General features: G+C 44.6%; 1 protein-coding gene across 3 annotated transcripts in view; it reads right to left on the reverse strand.

Annotated features, from left to right (window-relative positions):
* Positions 1-15,121, reverse strand: part of rnf207b (ring finger protein 207b) — a 40,706-nt gene that overhangs the window by 13,275 nt on the left and 12,310 nt on the right. For all 3 annotated transcript variants that reach the window (XM_078557925.1, XM_078557926.1, XM_078557928.1), the window contains 5 exons: positions 13,176-13,301; positions 9,491-9,537; positions 5,594-5,666; positions 3,442-3,510; positions 14-82 (listed from right to left, as the gene is read on the reverse strand). In XM_078557925.1, the coding sequence (XP_078414051.1) occupies positions 14-82; positions 3,442-3,510; positions 5,594-5,666; positions 9,491-9,537; positions 13,176-13,301 (384 nt within the window). The remainder of the gene's footprint in view (positions 1-13; positions 83-3,441; positions 3,511-5,593; positions 5,667-9,490; positions 9,538-13,175; positions 13,302-15,121) is intronic.

The following is a 15,121-nucleotide window of genomic DNA, read 5'->3' on the forward strand; positions in this document are numbered from 1 at the left end:
GCTTTAGTCTTACCTTGCTGCTCTGTGTCGGCCTCAAGCGATGGGGGAGTTTAACGATCTTCTGCAGCCTCTCCATGAGTTGCTACCGAGAGGTAAAAAGTAAAAAGGAGTTGAAATTCCGCACTGGGTTTAGAGCTGTCAGCTGTATTCCTGAACATTTTTTTTTAAGCCTCTACGGTTTTTCTTCAGAGCTGCTCGCAGCAGCCCTCAGAATATTATTCTTCAATTCCTCAATGCTCCAGGTCAATCGTGGAGGGTTGACAACCATAACGCAGATCCCCACCGCCCCAACTCACCTGACCCCTGAATGCCATTTTCTGTTAAAAAATGTACAGAGCTAATCACAAATTAAATAAAATGTTTGTGATGGTCCAAAGCTTTCAGAGGCCTGAGCCTCTGGGTCAATCTGTCCACACCTCGCCTACAGTTTCCTCCCTGTTTTTCAGGTTGGGAGATGTGACCTCACTAAGGAGACGGTTGTATCCCATTCAAACATCACCCCTGTGCTCGCTGAACTACAATGGCTTCCAGTCTGGCAACGCCTAGCGTTTAAAATTCTTATCCTTGTTCTTAAATCTCTCCATGGCCTCATGCTGTACCACCTCCAGCCCTACAGTTCTCTGAGATCTCTGCCCCTCTTCCAATTCTGGCCTCTTGCATCTCCACCAATTGCTTTTCCCCATCATTGGTGGTCGTGCTTTCAGCTGCCTGGTCCTTAAGTTCCAAATTTCCTCCCTAAACCTCTCTTACCTTTCCCTCCTTTTAAGGTGGTCCTTAACACCTATGTCACTGACCAAGCTTTTGGTCATCTGTCCTAACATCTTACATGGCTCGGTGTCAAAGTTTGTCTGAATCACTTGTGTGAAGCGCCTTGGGGCTTTTTTACTAGTTGAAGGCGCCATTTAAATGCAGATTGTTTTTGTTGAAAGGTGTCTGATACTGCGGATTAAAATGCAGCAGCTCAAACTGAGTGGAGCTTTTCCAAGAAAACGATGCTGCCAAACTTTGACTCTTTAGGACAAAGCAAGGAGAGTGGCTGGATGGAGGGGTTGGGGGTAGAATCACAACACACAAGTCTTACATGACAGAACAATAACTGGAATGCCCTTGAAATGTCTCATTACACGTCCTGTACTTCCCCATGTAATGAGCTTTTAATCTGTCTGATTGAAGCACATTGACAGTAGCGTAATGGTAATTTTATTGGATTAGTAATCCAGAGGCCCAGGCTGATGCTCTGAGGGTACAGGTCCAAATCCCACAATAGCAGCTGGTGGAATTTAAATTCAATAATAAATCTGAAGTTGAAAGCTGTGTGAGATTGTTATAAAAACTGATCTGGTTCATTAGTGTCCTTTAGGGAAGGAAATCTGCTATCCTTACCTGGTCTGGCCTACATATGACTCTAGACTCTCAGCAATGTGGTTGATTCTTAACTGCCCTCTGAAATGACCTCATCTGCCACTCAGCAATGCCTACGTCTCATGAAAGAATAAAGAAAATGTTACCTTAGATGCATTTTTAGTTGTCTTTAGGTGGGTGAGAAATTAGTGCCATATCAATACATCTTTATTTTTCATCCAAAACTCCCGTTCACCCATCACCCCTGTGCTCGCTGACCTACATTGGCTCTTGGTCTGGCAAATTCTTATCCCTGCTTTTCACTCCCCAGGGCCTCTCCCTCTGCCTATTTCTGTAACCTCCTCCAGCCCAATGAGATCTCTGCACTCCAATTCTGGCCTCTTGCACATCCCCAACTTCCTTCACCCTTCCATTGGTGGACATACCTTCAGCTGCCCAAGCCCTAAACTCTGGAATTCCCTCCCTAAACTTCTCCATCTCTCTCTCCCCTCCTTTAAGACACTTCTTAAAACCTATCTCTTTGACCAAGCTTTTGGGATGAGATATGTGTCTGCTGGCTGCAGTTCGCCTGGTTTAGGAAGCTGGACTATAATTTCCAGTCCTGATGGTTGCCTAGTGACCTGTGCTGGAAAGAGTTTGCAAGTTCTTTTTGACTAATGGTACTTAACAATTATGCCTGACACAGTGAATAGATTGTCTAGCAGTCAAACAGGTATCTTCAGGACAGGAAGTGGAACAGTTGGGGAGAAAAGGGGGAGAAAATAAAGGGGAAAAAATAGTTCTTTGAAAAGAGCATTGAATGGGAGAGCAGGCCAATAGGAGATGGAATGTTCCCAGGGATGGGGGTGAGCAGAGGAGTCAATGAGAAATGGAATGCTGGATCAGTGGTGAGGTCAACAGGGGTGGAACTCAGGGATAAAAATGCTAAGAAACCCGAGAGGCATTCACAACGAGTTATTTTGACAATGTGTTTATCACCTTCCTCCCCGCAAAGAAGCCATCGGAGCTGATCCTGACCTTGTCCAATGTGAATGAATACACACACACGCAAATACAAATACACACACGTGAATATAAACTCACACACACGCAAATACACACACACACGCAAATACAAATACACACACACGCAAATACAAACACACACACACGCAAATACAAACACACACACACGCAAATACAAATACACACACACACGCAAATACAAACACACACACACGCAAATACAAACACACACACACGCAAATACAAACACACACACACACAAATACAAACACACACGCACGCAAATACAAATACACACACACGCAAATACAAACACACACACACGCAAATACAAATACACACACACGCAAATACAAACACACACACACGCAAATACAAACACACACACGCAAATACAAACACACACACACGCAAATACAAACACACACGCACGCAAATACAAATATACACGCACGCAAATACAAATATACACACACGCAAATACAAATATACACACACGCAAATACAAATACACACATGCACGCAAATACAAATACACACACACAACTACAAATGCGCAAATACAAATATACACACATGCAAATACAGATACACACACGCAAATACAAATACACACACACATATACATGCAAATACAAATGCACACACACAAATACACACACAAATACAAACGCGTGCATACACACGCAAATACAAATGTGCACACACGCAAATACAAATACGCAAATACACACACGCAAATACAAATGCGCGCACACACACGCAAATACAAATACACACACGCAAATACAAATACACACACACGCACAAATACAAATAGACATAGACATATGGCTGCAGCCAATATACCGCTAACTGAACAGAAAAAGTGTGTAGATCAAATCTGGGCCCCGTGTGTAATATACAGCTTGGTGTATTTACCAACCAGGAAATCGAGGTGTAAAAGACCATTATTCTACCAAGAGGCTGATTTCACTTAAGTACCAATTGTATTTTTCAAACCATCCGGTGGCTGCAATGGGTCCAGATTCCATTTATATCACTTGACTTTCAGAAACCATTGCCTCTACTTACATAGCCCAAGTCCAAGAACTCAAACTTATTGGCAGAGCTGAGGAAAGCAGAACAGGTGACGAGGTGGACCTGAACCAAGAGGAAAAAGAGAGATGGGGAACAATCAGTCTATCATGTTCATTTACTTGAAAGGAAACAAAGAACGAAATGCTTGTGTTCATGTTGAACTTTCTCACATCTTCAAAATGTTACAAAGCAGGTCACATTGTAAACTAAATTGGGTGCAGTGACTATCTGGATGGTGGAGAAAGAACGAGGCACCCATGATAGAGATACAGATAAATACACAGAAATAGAAATGGGAAAAGAAAAGAAAAAACTTGATTTATATAACACTTTTTACAGGCTGTCCAAAATCATTTTATATCCAGTGAATTACTTTTAAAGTTAATGTTGTAATGCAGGAACCACGGTAGCAAGGTCCTACAAACGGCAATGTGATAATGACCAGATAATCTGTTTGTGATGTTAATTGAGGGATAAATATTGGCCCAGGACACCAGGGCCTGAATTTTCGGCTGGGTGAGCGGGGACGGGGCCTGCTCGCCGAGGTGTAAAATGACGCGCGGTGACGTCGGGCGGGTGTCCCGATGTCACCGTGCTTCATTTAGATTTTCAGTTCGGCGGGTGTGCAGCCGAGTCAGCTGTGCGCCCGCCGAACTGTCAAAGGCCTGTTAAGGCCATTTATTAACCAATTAAACTAATAAACTGAGCTGCCCATCCAACCTTAAGGTTGGCGGGGCAGGCGAAGAGCCCAGGCGGCCTTCACATTTTTCATGGAACCTCATCCACGGGCGGGATGAGGTTTCATGAAGGGTTCATAAATTTAATAAATTTTTCCATGAATGTTCATTGACGTGTCCCAGCTCATGTGACACTGTCACATGAGGGGACATGTCCTAAAATTTATTTTCTTTGTTTAAATTTTTGAAACTTAAACTAATCTCCCTGAAGCACAGAGAGGTGCCTCAGGGAGATTTCTGCACTCTTTTGTGCGCACATCCATGAAAGAGCGCAGGCCCCGACCCAGGGAGTCCCCCCACACCTGCCCGCGCAGGGAGCGCTCAACACTTCTGGACGCATGTACAAAACCCACCCCCAGACGGGGGGAAAATTCTCCCCCAGGGAGAATCCCCCGGTATCTCTTCAAAATTGTGCTGTGGGATCTTTTATATGATCATTTAGAGACCAAAGGGAGACTTGGCTCAACATCTCAGCTGAAGGACAGCACCTCTCTGACAGTGTGGCACTCCCTCAGGGCTGCACTGGAGTGTCAACCCCTGGATTTCTGTGCACACTTATTGGGAGGCTGCCAATGTTGATGCCCAAATGCCCAGTGGCACATAGCAGGGAAGTTGGGGGCTCAACCTAATCTTCCAAATTGCCCTTCACTGGTGAGGATTAGCTCAGATCCTCCCTGCAGGATAGGAGATCTCCGGCAGGGCTGCTGTCTCACGTTCCCGGTTGTAGGCCCAGGGCTAGTCTGGCCAGGGTCTCTGATCAGACTGTTTGGTCTGTCGGTTAGATACACCTCAAACCTGAGCGGAGGTGCACCTGAAGAACACAGGGACTGGCTAGCGACAGAAATAAAACTCAAGAGATCAGGCCAGATAATGGACAATGATTTCTTAGGCAGAAGCAATGTCCAATATTCTCAACCACCAGGAAGAGGCCTTTGTATTTATTTTAAGAGTTAGTTGTTGTTGCAGTGGCTCAGTAACTGGGCCATGAGGATAAGGGACCGTTCCAGGTTTAACTCCTACTCTGGATCAGGGGAAAGTGAAATAGGTCAAACCTCCTGACCCTGATTGCTATCCACTGCCTCCTGGTGAAAAGTATGTGTGCAAGGATATTGAGCAAGGGTAGGTCAGGCTTAGAAGTGATGCCATACATGGTCGAATAGCTTACTGACACCCACTGTCTGAGCGCACATGCATTAAGAATGGCCAGGAGCAGAAAGGAGACAATTATCATAAATAAAGAGTAAAAAGGAGCTTAGTGCCTCAGAGTTAACATGGAAATTTTGATCATCTATTCTCATTTGCCCAGCTGAACCAATTATTTACTCTGACTCTCTTAGCAGTAAACAGCAGGTTTGTTGATTTGAAGCAGCCTGCCCAACACCTCCACCCCCCATCACTAGCTCACTCACCTGAAGGGTAGGTAGTAGTGCAGCCATGTTGGACAGCTGCTCTTTAAAAGCTTTTTCTTTCTCTTCATGTTGACTGGAAAAAGAATCAGAAGATTTAAAGTTGGAGCAAGAAGCTCCTTTTGTGTCTTTCTTTCTGATCAGTTTCTCTCTCTCACCCCATCTCTCCAGAAGGTGCTGACTCACTGGGGTTCAGTCCAATGGGTATAAAGGTTGCTTCAGTTACCTAACCCCACTGGTTATTCTTTGCTTGAGCCAAACACCGTGAGTGATCAAAACAGTATTACTAAGAAACCCATATCCAGCCCTTTCCAGCAGGGGTCACTGGATGATCAGGAATGGGAATCCTGGCTGATTCACTGCTTCTCTAACCCAGGGGCACTGAGGCCAAATATCATCACCTTAGTGCTGGGCTTCTAAGTATGTCCCTATAACCTGCTATGCCTCCTAATCCAGCAGGATGAGATGCACTCTGTTTGTATGTGAAGCAATGATGGTCTGGATCTGTGACATGTCTCTCTATCTAGGAACTACCTCATACTGAGAAACAGATTTCACATTCTGATTCATCTCACTGTTGTTACATCCAATAAACATTCAAATTTAATTTGAGACTCTCTGGAACATTATATTCAGATAGAATATTCAAGGAAGCCCAAATCTAGAGGCTAGCTGAAATATAGCCACCAATAAGTCCAGTAGGTAATTCCAGAGAAACTTCTTTACCCAAAGAGTGGTAAACATGTGGAACTCGCTCCTAGATTGAGTGGTTGAGATGAATAACATAGTTGTATTTAAGACGAAGCTAGATAACTACATGAAGGAGATGCATAAGATTATGCTGATAGAATTAGAAAAGGGGGTTAGAGGAGGCTCGTGTGGAGCATAAACAGGCAAAAACCTGTTGGGTTGAATGGTCTTACTCTGTGCTGTAGACGCAACACAATATCCGAGTAATTTTTGCAGTATACTGATTGCCATCAGGGGGTGCCCCAGTATTCCATTACCAATATTCAACAACAATAATCATCAACACTGACAGCAGCATCTTAGCTTGGCACTGAGCAGATTATATGGTGTTTCCTCTTGGGGGAGATATTGTTTCACAGGATGTGGATGTCACTGTCTAGGCCTGCACTTATTGCTTATTCCTAATTGCCCTTTGAGAAGGTGGTGGTGAGCTGCCTCTTGAACCGCTGCAGTCCATGTGATGTAGATACACCCACAGTTCTGTTAGGGAGGGGGTTCCAGGATTTTGACCCAGTGATAGTGAATTAATGGCGATATTGTTACAAGACAGGATGGTGTGTGGCTTGGAGGGGAACTTCCAGGTGATGGTGTTCCCATGTCTCTGTTGCCCTTGAACTTCTAGGCGGTAGAGGTCGTGGGTTTGAAAGGTGCTGTCGAAGGTGCCTAGGTGAATTGTTGCAGTGCATTTTATAGACTGTACATATTGCTGCCACTGTGTATCAGTGGTGGAGGCAGTGAATGTTGAAGGCGGTAGCTGGGGTGCCAGTCAAGCGGGCTGCTTTGTCCTAGATAATGTAAAGCTTCTTGAGTGTTGTTAGAGCTGCACTCATCCAGGCAAGTGGAGAGTATTCCATCACACTCCTGCCTTATGCCTTGTAGATGGTGGAGGGGCACTGGGGAGTCAGGAGTTGAGTAACTTGCCGCAGAATTCCTAGCCTCTGACCTCCTCTTGTAGCCACGGCATTTATATGGCTTGTCCAGTTCTGTTTCTGGTCAATGCTAACCCCAGGGTGTTGATAGTGGGGGATTCAGCAATGGTAATGCCATTGTATGTCATGGGGAGATGGTTAAATTCTCTCTTGTTGAAGATGGTCATTGCCTGACACTTGTGTGGCGTGAATCTAACTTGCCATTTTTCAGCCCAAACCTGGATATTGTCCAGGTCTTGCTGCATTTGGTCATGGACTGTTTCAGTATCTGAGGAGTCGCGAATGGGGCTGAACATTGTGCAATCATCAGCAAACATCCCCCCTTCTGACCTTCATTAGGTTAGAAGTGGGGATGTTCGTTGATGATTGCGCAATGTTCAGCACCATTCATGACTCCTCAGGTACTGAAGCAGTCCATGTCCAAATGCAGCAAGACCTGGACAATATCCAGGCTTGGACTGACGAGTAGCAAGTAACATTCATGCCACACAAATGCCAGACAATGACCATCTCCAACAAGGGAGAATCTAACCATTTCCTTTTGAGAGTCAATGGCATGAACCACTGCTGAATCCCCCACTATCACCATCCTTGGGGTTACCATTGACCAGAAACTGAACTGGACTAGCCATATAAATACTGTAGCTACAAGAGGAGGTCAGAGGCTAGGAATCCTACGGTGAGTAACTCACCTCCTGACTCCCCAAAGCCTATCCACCATCTACAAGGCACAGGGTAGGACTGTGATGGAATACTCTCCACTTGCCTGGATGAGTGCAGCTCCGACAACACTCAAGAAGCTTGAAACCATCCAGGAGAATGCAGCCTGCTTGATTGGCCACCCCATCCACAAACATTCACTCCTTCCACCACTGATGCACAGTAGCAGCAGTGTGTACCACCTACAAGATGCACTGCAGGAACTCACCAAGGTTCCTTAGACAGCACCTTCCAAACCCACGACCACTACCATCTAGAAGGGAAAGGGCAGCGGACACATGGAATGCCACCATCTCCAAGCCACTCACCATCCTGACTTTGAAATATATCACCATCCCTTCACTGTCGCTGGGTCAAAATCCTCCCTGACAGCACTGTGGGTGTACCTACACCACATGGACTGCAGTGGTTCAAGAAGGCAGCTCACCACCAACTTTTCAAGGGGAATTAGGTATGGGCAATAAATGCTGGCCTAGCCAGTGACGCCCACATCCCATGAATGAATTTTTAAAAAACTTGGTGAAATGTGGCCTTGATGTCAGGGGCAGTCACTCTCACCTCACGTCTTGAGTTCAGCTCTTTTGACCATGTTTAGACCAAGGCTGTAATGAAGTCAGGAGCTGAGTGGCCCTGGCGGAACCCCAACTGAGCATCAGTGAGCAGGTTATTGATGAGTAAGCACCGCTTGATACACTGTCAACGACATCTTCCATCACTTTAATGGAGATGGTACATTAGGAGAGTGGGTCATTGCTCAGCCTTCCTACTCCTGTTACTGATCAAAGCTCGTAGCAGGTTGGGAGCAGGTTACGTGGTCATGTGCACCCTGGCTTCCGTGCCAGGTAGGAAATGGTGTCTGGGCTAACAGCGAGGGATCTAGACAGGGGACCCATCGAAATGAGTAGTCAATTATTCTAACTTCAAGCAGCCCCAGGGTTAACAGGCGAAAGATATCAGTTTGAAAGTGCTTTTAACTCTTGGTCAGCAGGGAGGCACCCACACAGACACTTCCAGTTAAACTCAATGCATTATGAGCAGGAGCAGGAAACCTGGCTGATTAATTTTTCTCCTCCTATAAACGGGGCATTAGCGAGGTTGCATAGATTGACTGGAATGATACCAGGGATGAGGGACTTCTGACATACAGAGAGAGACCAGAAAAGCTGGGTTTGTTCTCCTCAGAGCAGGGAGGGTCAAGGTGAAATTTAATAGAGGTGTTCAAAATTATGAAGGGTTTTGATAAGAGTAAATAAGGAGAAACTGTTGCCACTTGCAAAAGGGTCAGTACCCAGAGGGCACAGATGCAAAATAATTGGCTAAACAACCAGCGGTGGGGATATGAGACAAAACTCAAATTCACTCTGGGACCTGATCTGTGTGGATCAGCTACTCACTGCCCTCACCCAGTAAGCCTTTAGGGGGTATCCCAGCAATATATGCTGTTGTCCTACCCTCCCACACGGTGCTTGACAGTACATTCGGCTGAGAAAACCACACTTACTTCTGAGCAGTTTTCAGCAGTATTTTCTTCCTCTCGGCTAATTTTTCCTAGAATATGAAAATAAACTGTCAGGTATTCAACTTGTAAGTACCACATCCCACCCACCACATAGGATCTCTCCCTCCCTCCCTCACACACTTACTCACAGTCATTCACTTGTACACTCTTACACCCATCCAAGTACAAACTCACAGAGTTGCTGATTTCAGATGTGCCTCTGTCAGAGTCGGCCCACCCAGTAGGCCAGGGATCCAATAAAGAATTGCCCTCATTGTCCGGAGTGTGGTTTACAGTTCGAAAATTGACTGTCTGAATCAAAATTGAGCTGTAGGTTTGCCGAGTGTCTGTTTACTCTGGATGGCCAATTAGTCCTTTGCACCTTGCCATCCTCTCCTAAACCAGCATCACATTTGATGAAACAGAAGCATTTTGTTGGAGAATATTTTTGTGTCAAGCATTCTTTATACCCCTCTTGCTTTCACCTCATGCATGAAGGAGTGAGTGACTTGCTTCCAACATACCACCAGGTGACTGTGTGTCTGGCTGTTGATGGGAGAGTCCTCACTTTGGTCAGATCTGGGCACCACACCTCATAATGGATATATTGACTTTGAAGGGGGATGCAGCAGTGCAGATTCATCAGATGATAGGTGCATTAGGGAGAGATGGTGGCATAGTGTTAATGTCACTAGACTAGTAATCCATAGGACCAGGCTAATGATCTGGGGACCTGGATTAAAATCCCACCACAGCTGGTAGAATTTAAATTCAATTAATAAATTCTGGAATTGAAAGCTATCATTTGTTATAAAAACCTATTGGTTCACTAATGCCCTTTAGGGAAGGAAATCTGATGTCCTTACTTGGTTTGGCTTATATGTGACTCCAGGCCCACAGCAATGTGGTTGACTCTTAACTGCCCTCTGAAATGGCCTAGCAAGCCACTCGGGGATGGGCACAAATGCTAGCCTTGCCAGTGATACCCATATCCCATGAAAAAATTTTGAGACCAGGTTGCATAAGTTTGACTTGCATTCGCTTGAGTTAAGAAAGTTAAAGTGTGATCTGATTGAGCTGTTTAAAATGTTAACAGGGTTAGAAAGGGTAGAAAAAGAAACAATTTCTTCTGGTGGGGAAATCAAGAACGAGGGGATATAACCTTAAAATTAGAGCTGGGCCATTTAGGAAGGAAATCGTGAAGCACCTTTTTGCACCAAGAGTAGTAGAAATCTAAAACTCTGTCCCCCAAAAGATTGTGGATACTGGGGGACAATGGAAATTTTCAAGTGTGAGATGGACAGATTTTTCTTGGGTCAAGGCATCAAGGGATTTGGACAAAGGCAGGTAAATGGAGTCAAGGTGTAAATAAGCCACAATCTAATTAAATGGCAGAACAGCTCGAGCAGGCTGAATGCCCTTCCCCTGTTACCACATAATGCTGCAATTTGAAAACCAGACAGTAAACCTACCAGCGTTCCAATGAAGGGTTAAGCAAAACAAACAGGATCTGATTGCACGGGCACCAAGCAGTCAGGCTGTGGGAGTTAGTGACTCAAAGTCTGGTTGTTTCTCTTGATTTAAATGAGCAGCCAAGTTTAGAATGGGCCAGGTTAGCATTTCTTGCCACAACTGTGTGACGATGCTATTACTCACTCCAGTTACCCATGTGGCCACTGTTGAATGAATTAAATTTAAGCCTCTCCACCTACCGATGTTAATAAAGCTGCCGTGTAACACCACTTGCACCAAGTACGCTTTTATGGATATGGCACAAAGTAATGAAACTGTAAAGGTTGACATCGCGCCCTTGCGCTTTCCAGCAGAGTACACTGGATAATTTATCTCTTTCCTAGTCCAGGGGCACTGACACCAAATGTATTATGCCTGACTACTGAGCTTCTATTTCTTTATGTGTATCTGCAACCAGTTGTTCATCACATAAAGTCTGTGCCTCAAGGTCTCACGGTGCTATATGTATGTGAAGCAATGATAGTCTGGATTTTATTGCCAATAATATGTACTACATGTCCACTCCATCTGAGCTGGCCTCAGAAGATGAGTGTCTCAATTCCAGACATTTCTTCTCTTTGAGGTACCTCAGTCTTGGGCTCTTTGTCCATCTATTTGATCCAACACTGAGGTACTTCAAAGAGCAGAAATGTCTGGAATTGTAGAACTCATTATCAGAGCCCAGCTCAGATGGAGTGGACATGTAGTACGTATGACTGACAATAAAATCCCCAAGGCGGTCATGTATTCACAACTGAAACTTGAACACCACCTACAAGGTAGGTCGAGATTAAGGTTCAAGGACTCCTTGAAGGCAATCTTCAGGAAGTGTGGCATGTCCACCATAGACCGGGAGAAAAATGCACAAGAAAGAACCACCTGGGAAGCAATCTCAAGTAGTGGCTTTGTTTCCTGCAGGCAAAAATTTGGCAGATGGAGTATAATGTGGGAAAATGTGAACTTGTCCACTTTGGCAGGAAGAAGAGAAAAGCAGCATATTATTTAAATGGGGAGAGATTGCTGAACTCTGAGGTACAGAGAGATCTGGGTGTCCTGGTACATGAATCACAAAAAGTTAGTATTCAGGTACAGCAAGTGATTAGGAAGGCAAATGGAATGTTGTCATTTATTGCATAGGGAATGGAATATAAAAGTATGGATGTTTGGCTACAGTTGTACAGGGCATTGGTGAGACTACATCTAGAGTACTGTGTATAGCTTTGGTCTCCTTATTTAAGAAAGGACATAATTGCTTTAGCAGGAGTTCAGAGAAGATTCATTCAACTTATTCCTGGGATGACGGGATTATCATATGAGGAAAGGTTGGACATGTATCGATCGGAGGTGATCTTACTGAAACATATAAGATCCCGAGGGGACTTGACAGAGTGGATGCTGAGAGGATGTTTCCCCTTGTGAGAGAGACCAGAACTAGGGGCCTCGGTTTAAGAATAAGGGATCTCTCATTTAAGATGTAGATGAGGAGAAACTTTTTCTCTCAGAGGGTCGTGAGCCTGTGGAACTCTCTTATATGCAAACAACAACAACTTGCACCTGTATAGTACCTTTGACACAGTAAAACATCCCATGGCAAAAATAGACACTAAGTCACATAAGGAGATATTAGGACAGGTGACTTAAAGCTTGGTCAAAGAGGATAGTTTTAAAGAGTGATTTAAAGGAGAAGAGAGGTAGAGGGGCAGAGACCATTAGGGAGGGAATTCCAGATCTTAGGATCTAGGCAGCTGAAGGCATGGGCGCCAATGGTGCAACGATGAAAATTGGGGATGTGCAGGAGGCCAGAGTTGGAGGAGTACAGAAATCTTAGAGGGTTGTGTGGCTGGAAGAATTTACAGAGATTGAGAGGGAGAAGGCCACGGAAGGATATGAACACAAGGACGTGAGCTTTGAAATCGTGGCGTTGCCAGACTGGGAGCCAATGTGTCGGGAGCACAGGGGTGAAGGGTGAATGGGACTTGATGCGTTTGGATATGGGCAGCAGAATTTTGAACGAGCACAGGTTTATAGAGGGTGGAAAGTTGGGGGGGTGGGGGTGCGATCAGGAAAGCATTGGAATGGTCAAGTCTAGAGGTAACAAAGGCATGGATGATGTTCAATGGTCCCTTACACTGATTGACCTCTTTTACTTATTTAATTTGTTGATGTTGTGTATTACCTGCATACTGTTGAATAGTGAGCTGATGGCTGACTCCTCTTCATTGACATTGATTCTCACCTCGTTGATCATGGCCTTCAGCAGGATAATGGCTTCTCGTGTGGACGTCTGAAGCTCCTTCACTGCCTAGTGAACAAATTCGCCAAGAGGATGCGTTACTTGGTTGGATCTTTAAAAGAGGAGCAACCCCCTTGCCCCTGAGCAACTTTCTCATTCCATTAGATTTGCTGTCAGCCTTGCTCAATGGATAGCACACTTTGCCTCTGAGTCAGAAGTAGGTTCAAGCCCTACTCCGGAGACTTAAGCCCAGAAATCTAGGCTGATATTCCTAGTGCAGAACTGAGGGAGTGCTGCACTGTTGGAGATACTGTCTTCCAGATGAGATGATAAACTGAGGCCTCATCTGCACTTTCAGGTGAGCTTATGACAGTATTTTTGAGAAGAGTAGGGACGTTCTTCCCAGTGTCCTAGCCAATATTGATCCTTCAACCAACATCACTGGAAAACAGATGATCTGGTTATTATCACACTGCAGTTTGCTGTCTGCAAACTGGCTGCTGAGTTTCCCACATTAAACAGTGATTACACTTCAAAAATACTTCATTGGCAGTGAAACACTGGGGAGTGGCCTCAGCCCAAGGTACAACTGTACCCAGCAAGGAATCAGCTGCTCTCGAAAAGGAGGGGGAAAGAATAAAAGGAGAGGCACATTATAATTTGTACAGAGGATATTACTGTTTATATGTAAAAGAGAATCAATTACTATCTGCTGAAGTTCTCATAAAGCACTAGCCATGAACAATTCATTTTCACTGAACATACTCAAACTAAACGAGGATCCAACCTAATTAGCAGTAAAATGGTTTTTAATTTTATAGCAGTGTAAGACTTTCTCCCTGATATTACCTTTTCAACTCTTTTAAGGAACATTGCAGGATTCACTCTAATCTGCAAATTGCTGCCCTCCTCCAAGGACAGGGCCCATGATAAACCATTAAATGAGTGCCTCATAATGTGTCACCAAGGAAAGGAAACAACAGGTAGGAGGAGATGGAAAAACTGCTCTCAGTCCTGTCACTGCCTCAGACGGAGCACCCAGTGTGAGATACAGGTTGAGTATCCTTTATCTGTAAGTCCAAAAACCCCACACATCCAAAAACCACACTTTTTTTGAACCTCATCGACCTTTAGCGGGGCAAGTCCCTGACCTGAGCTGACACAGCCCGAGCGGACACGAACCTTGCTGACCACACCTGACCTTTAGTGCGGGAAGTTTAGTTGTTTGTCTGCACTGTTTACCTTGCAATTTTTGTTTGCACTGCTCACCTTGCAAACCCTCTCCTACAAGCAGAATTGTAGATGGCGCCATGGGTGGGAACTTATTATAGGTACCCTGCATTTATTATTCAGTGGTACATCTTACTTTTCTAACCATTTTATTTACTTTAGACCTTAGTTAGCCTAGGCTTCCGCCGTTGTAATGTAATTAGGCCTAGGCCTATATGTAGTATCCAAAACCCAAAATTATCTGAAATCTGAAACACGATCGGCCCCCTGAGGATTTCGGTTATAGGATACTCGACCTGTATCATGAAGTCAATAAATTTTATGCTTATTCTAGTTAATGGTGTTATTGACTAACTCACAGCTTTTCGGGTCATTTTGAGGGTTACCCTAGGATTGCCAACATTGGTTGGATGTATTCCTTGAACACATGCCCTCCTGCTGCCAACCACCTAGCACCTGCTCATGCCAATGGTCATCCCAACATGCCCATCATCACATGCCCTGCCTTCCTATACCAATCAGAAAGCAAACATGTTTTTTACCACCCGATTGGTCCTTTCTTGACTATCAGTCAAACAGTCATTTCTTCCCCCATCAGTATTTTTATAGTTTATAATTTTGACAATTTTTCTCCCTCTGTTACTCGCAGCAGTGTTCAG

Source organism: Cetorhinus maximus, chromosome 15, assembly GCF_964194155.1.
Source record: "Cetorhinus maximus chromosome 15, sCetMax3.hap1.1, whole genome shotgun sequence".
NCBI lineage: Eukaryota > Metazoa > Chordata > Chondrichthyes > Lamniformes > Cetorhinidae > Cetorhinus > Cetorhinus maximus.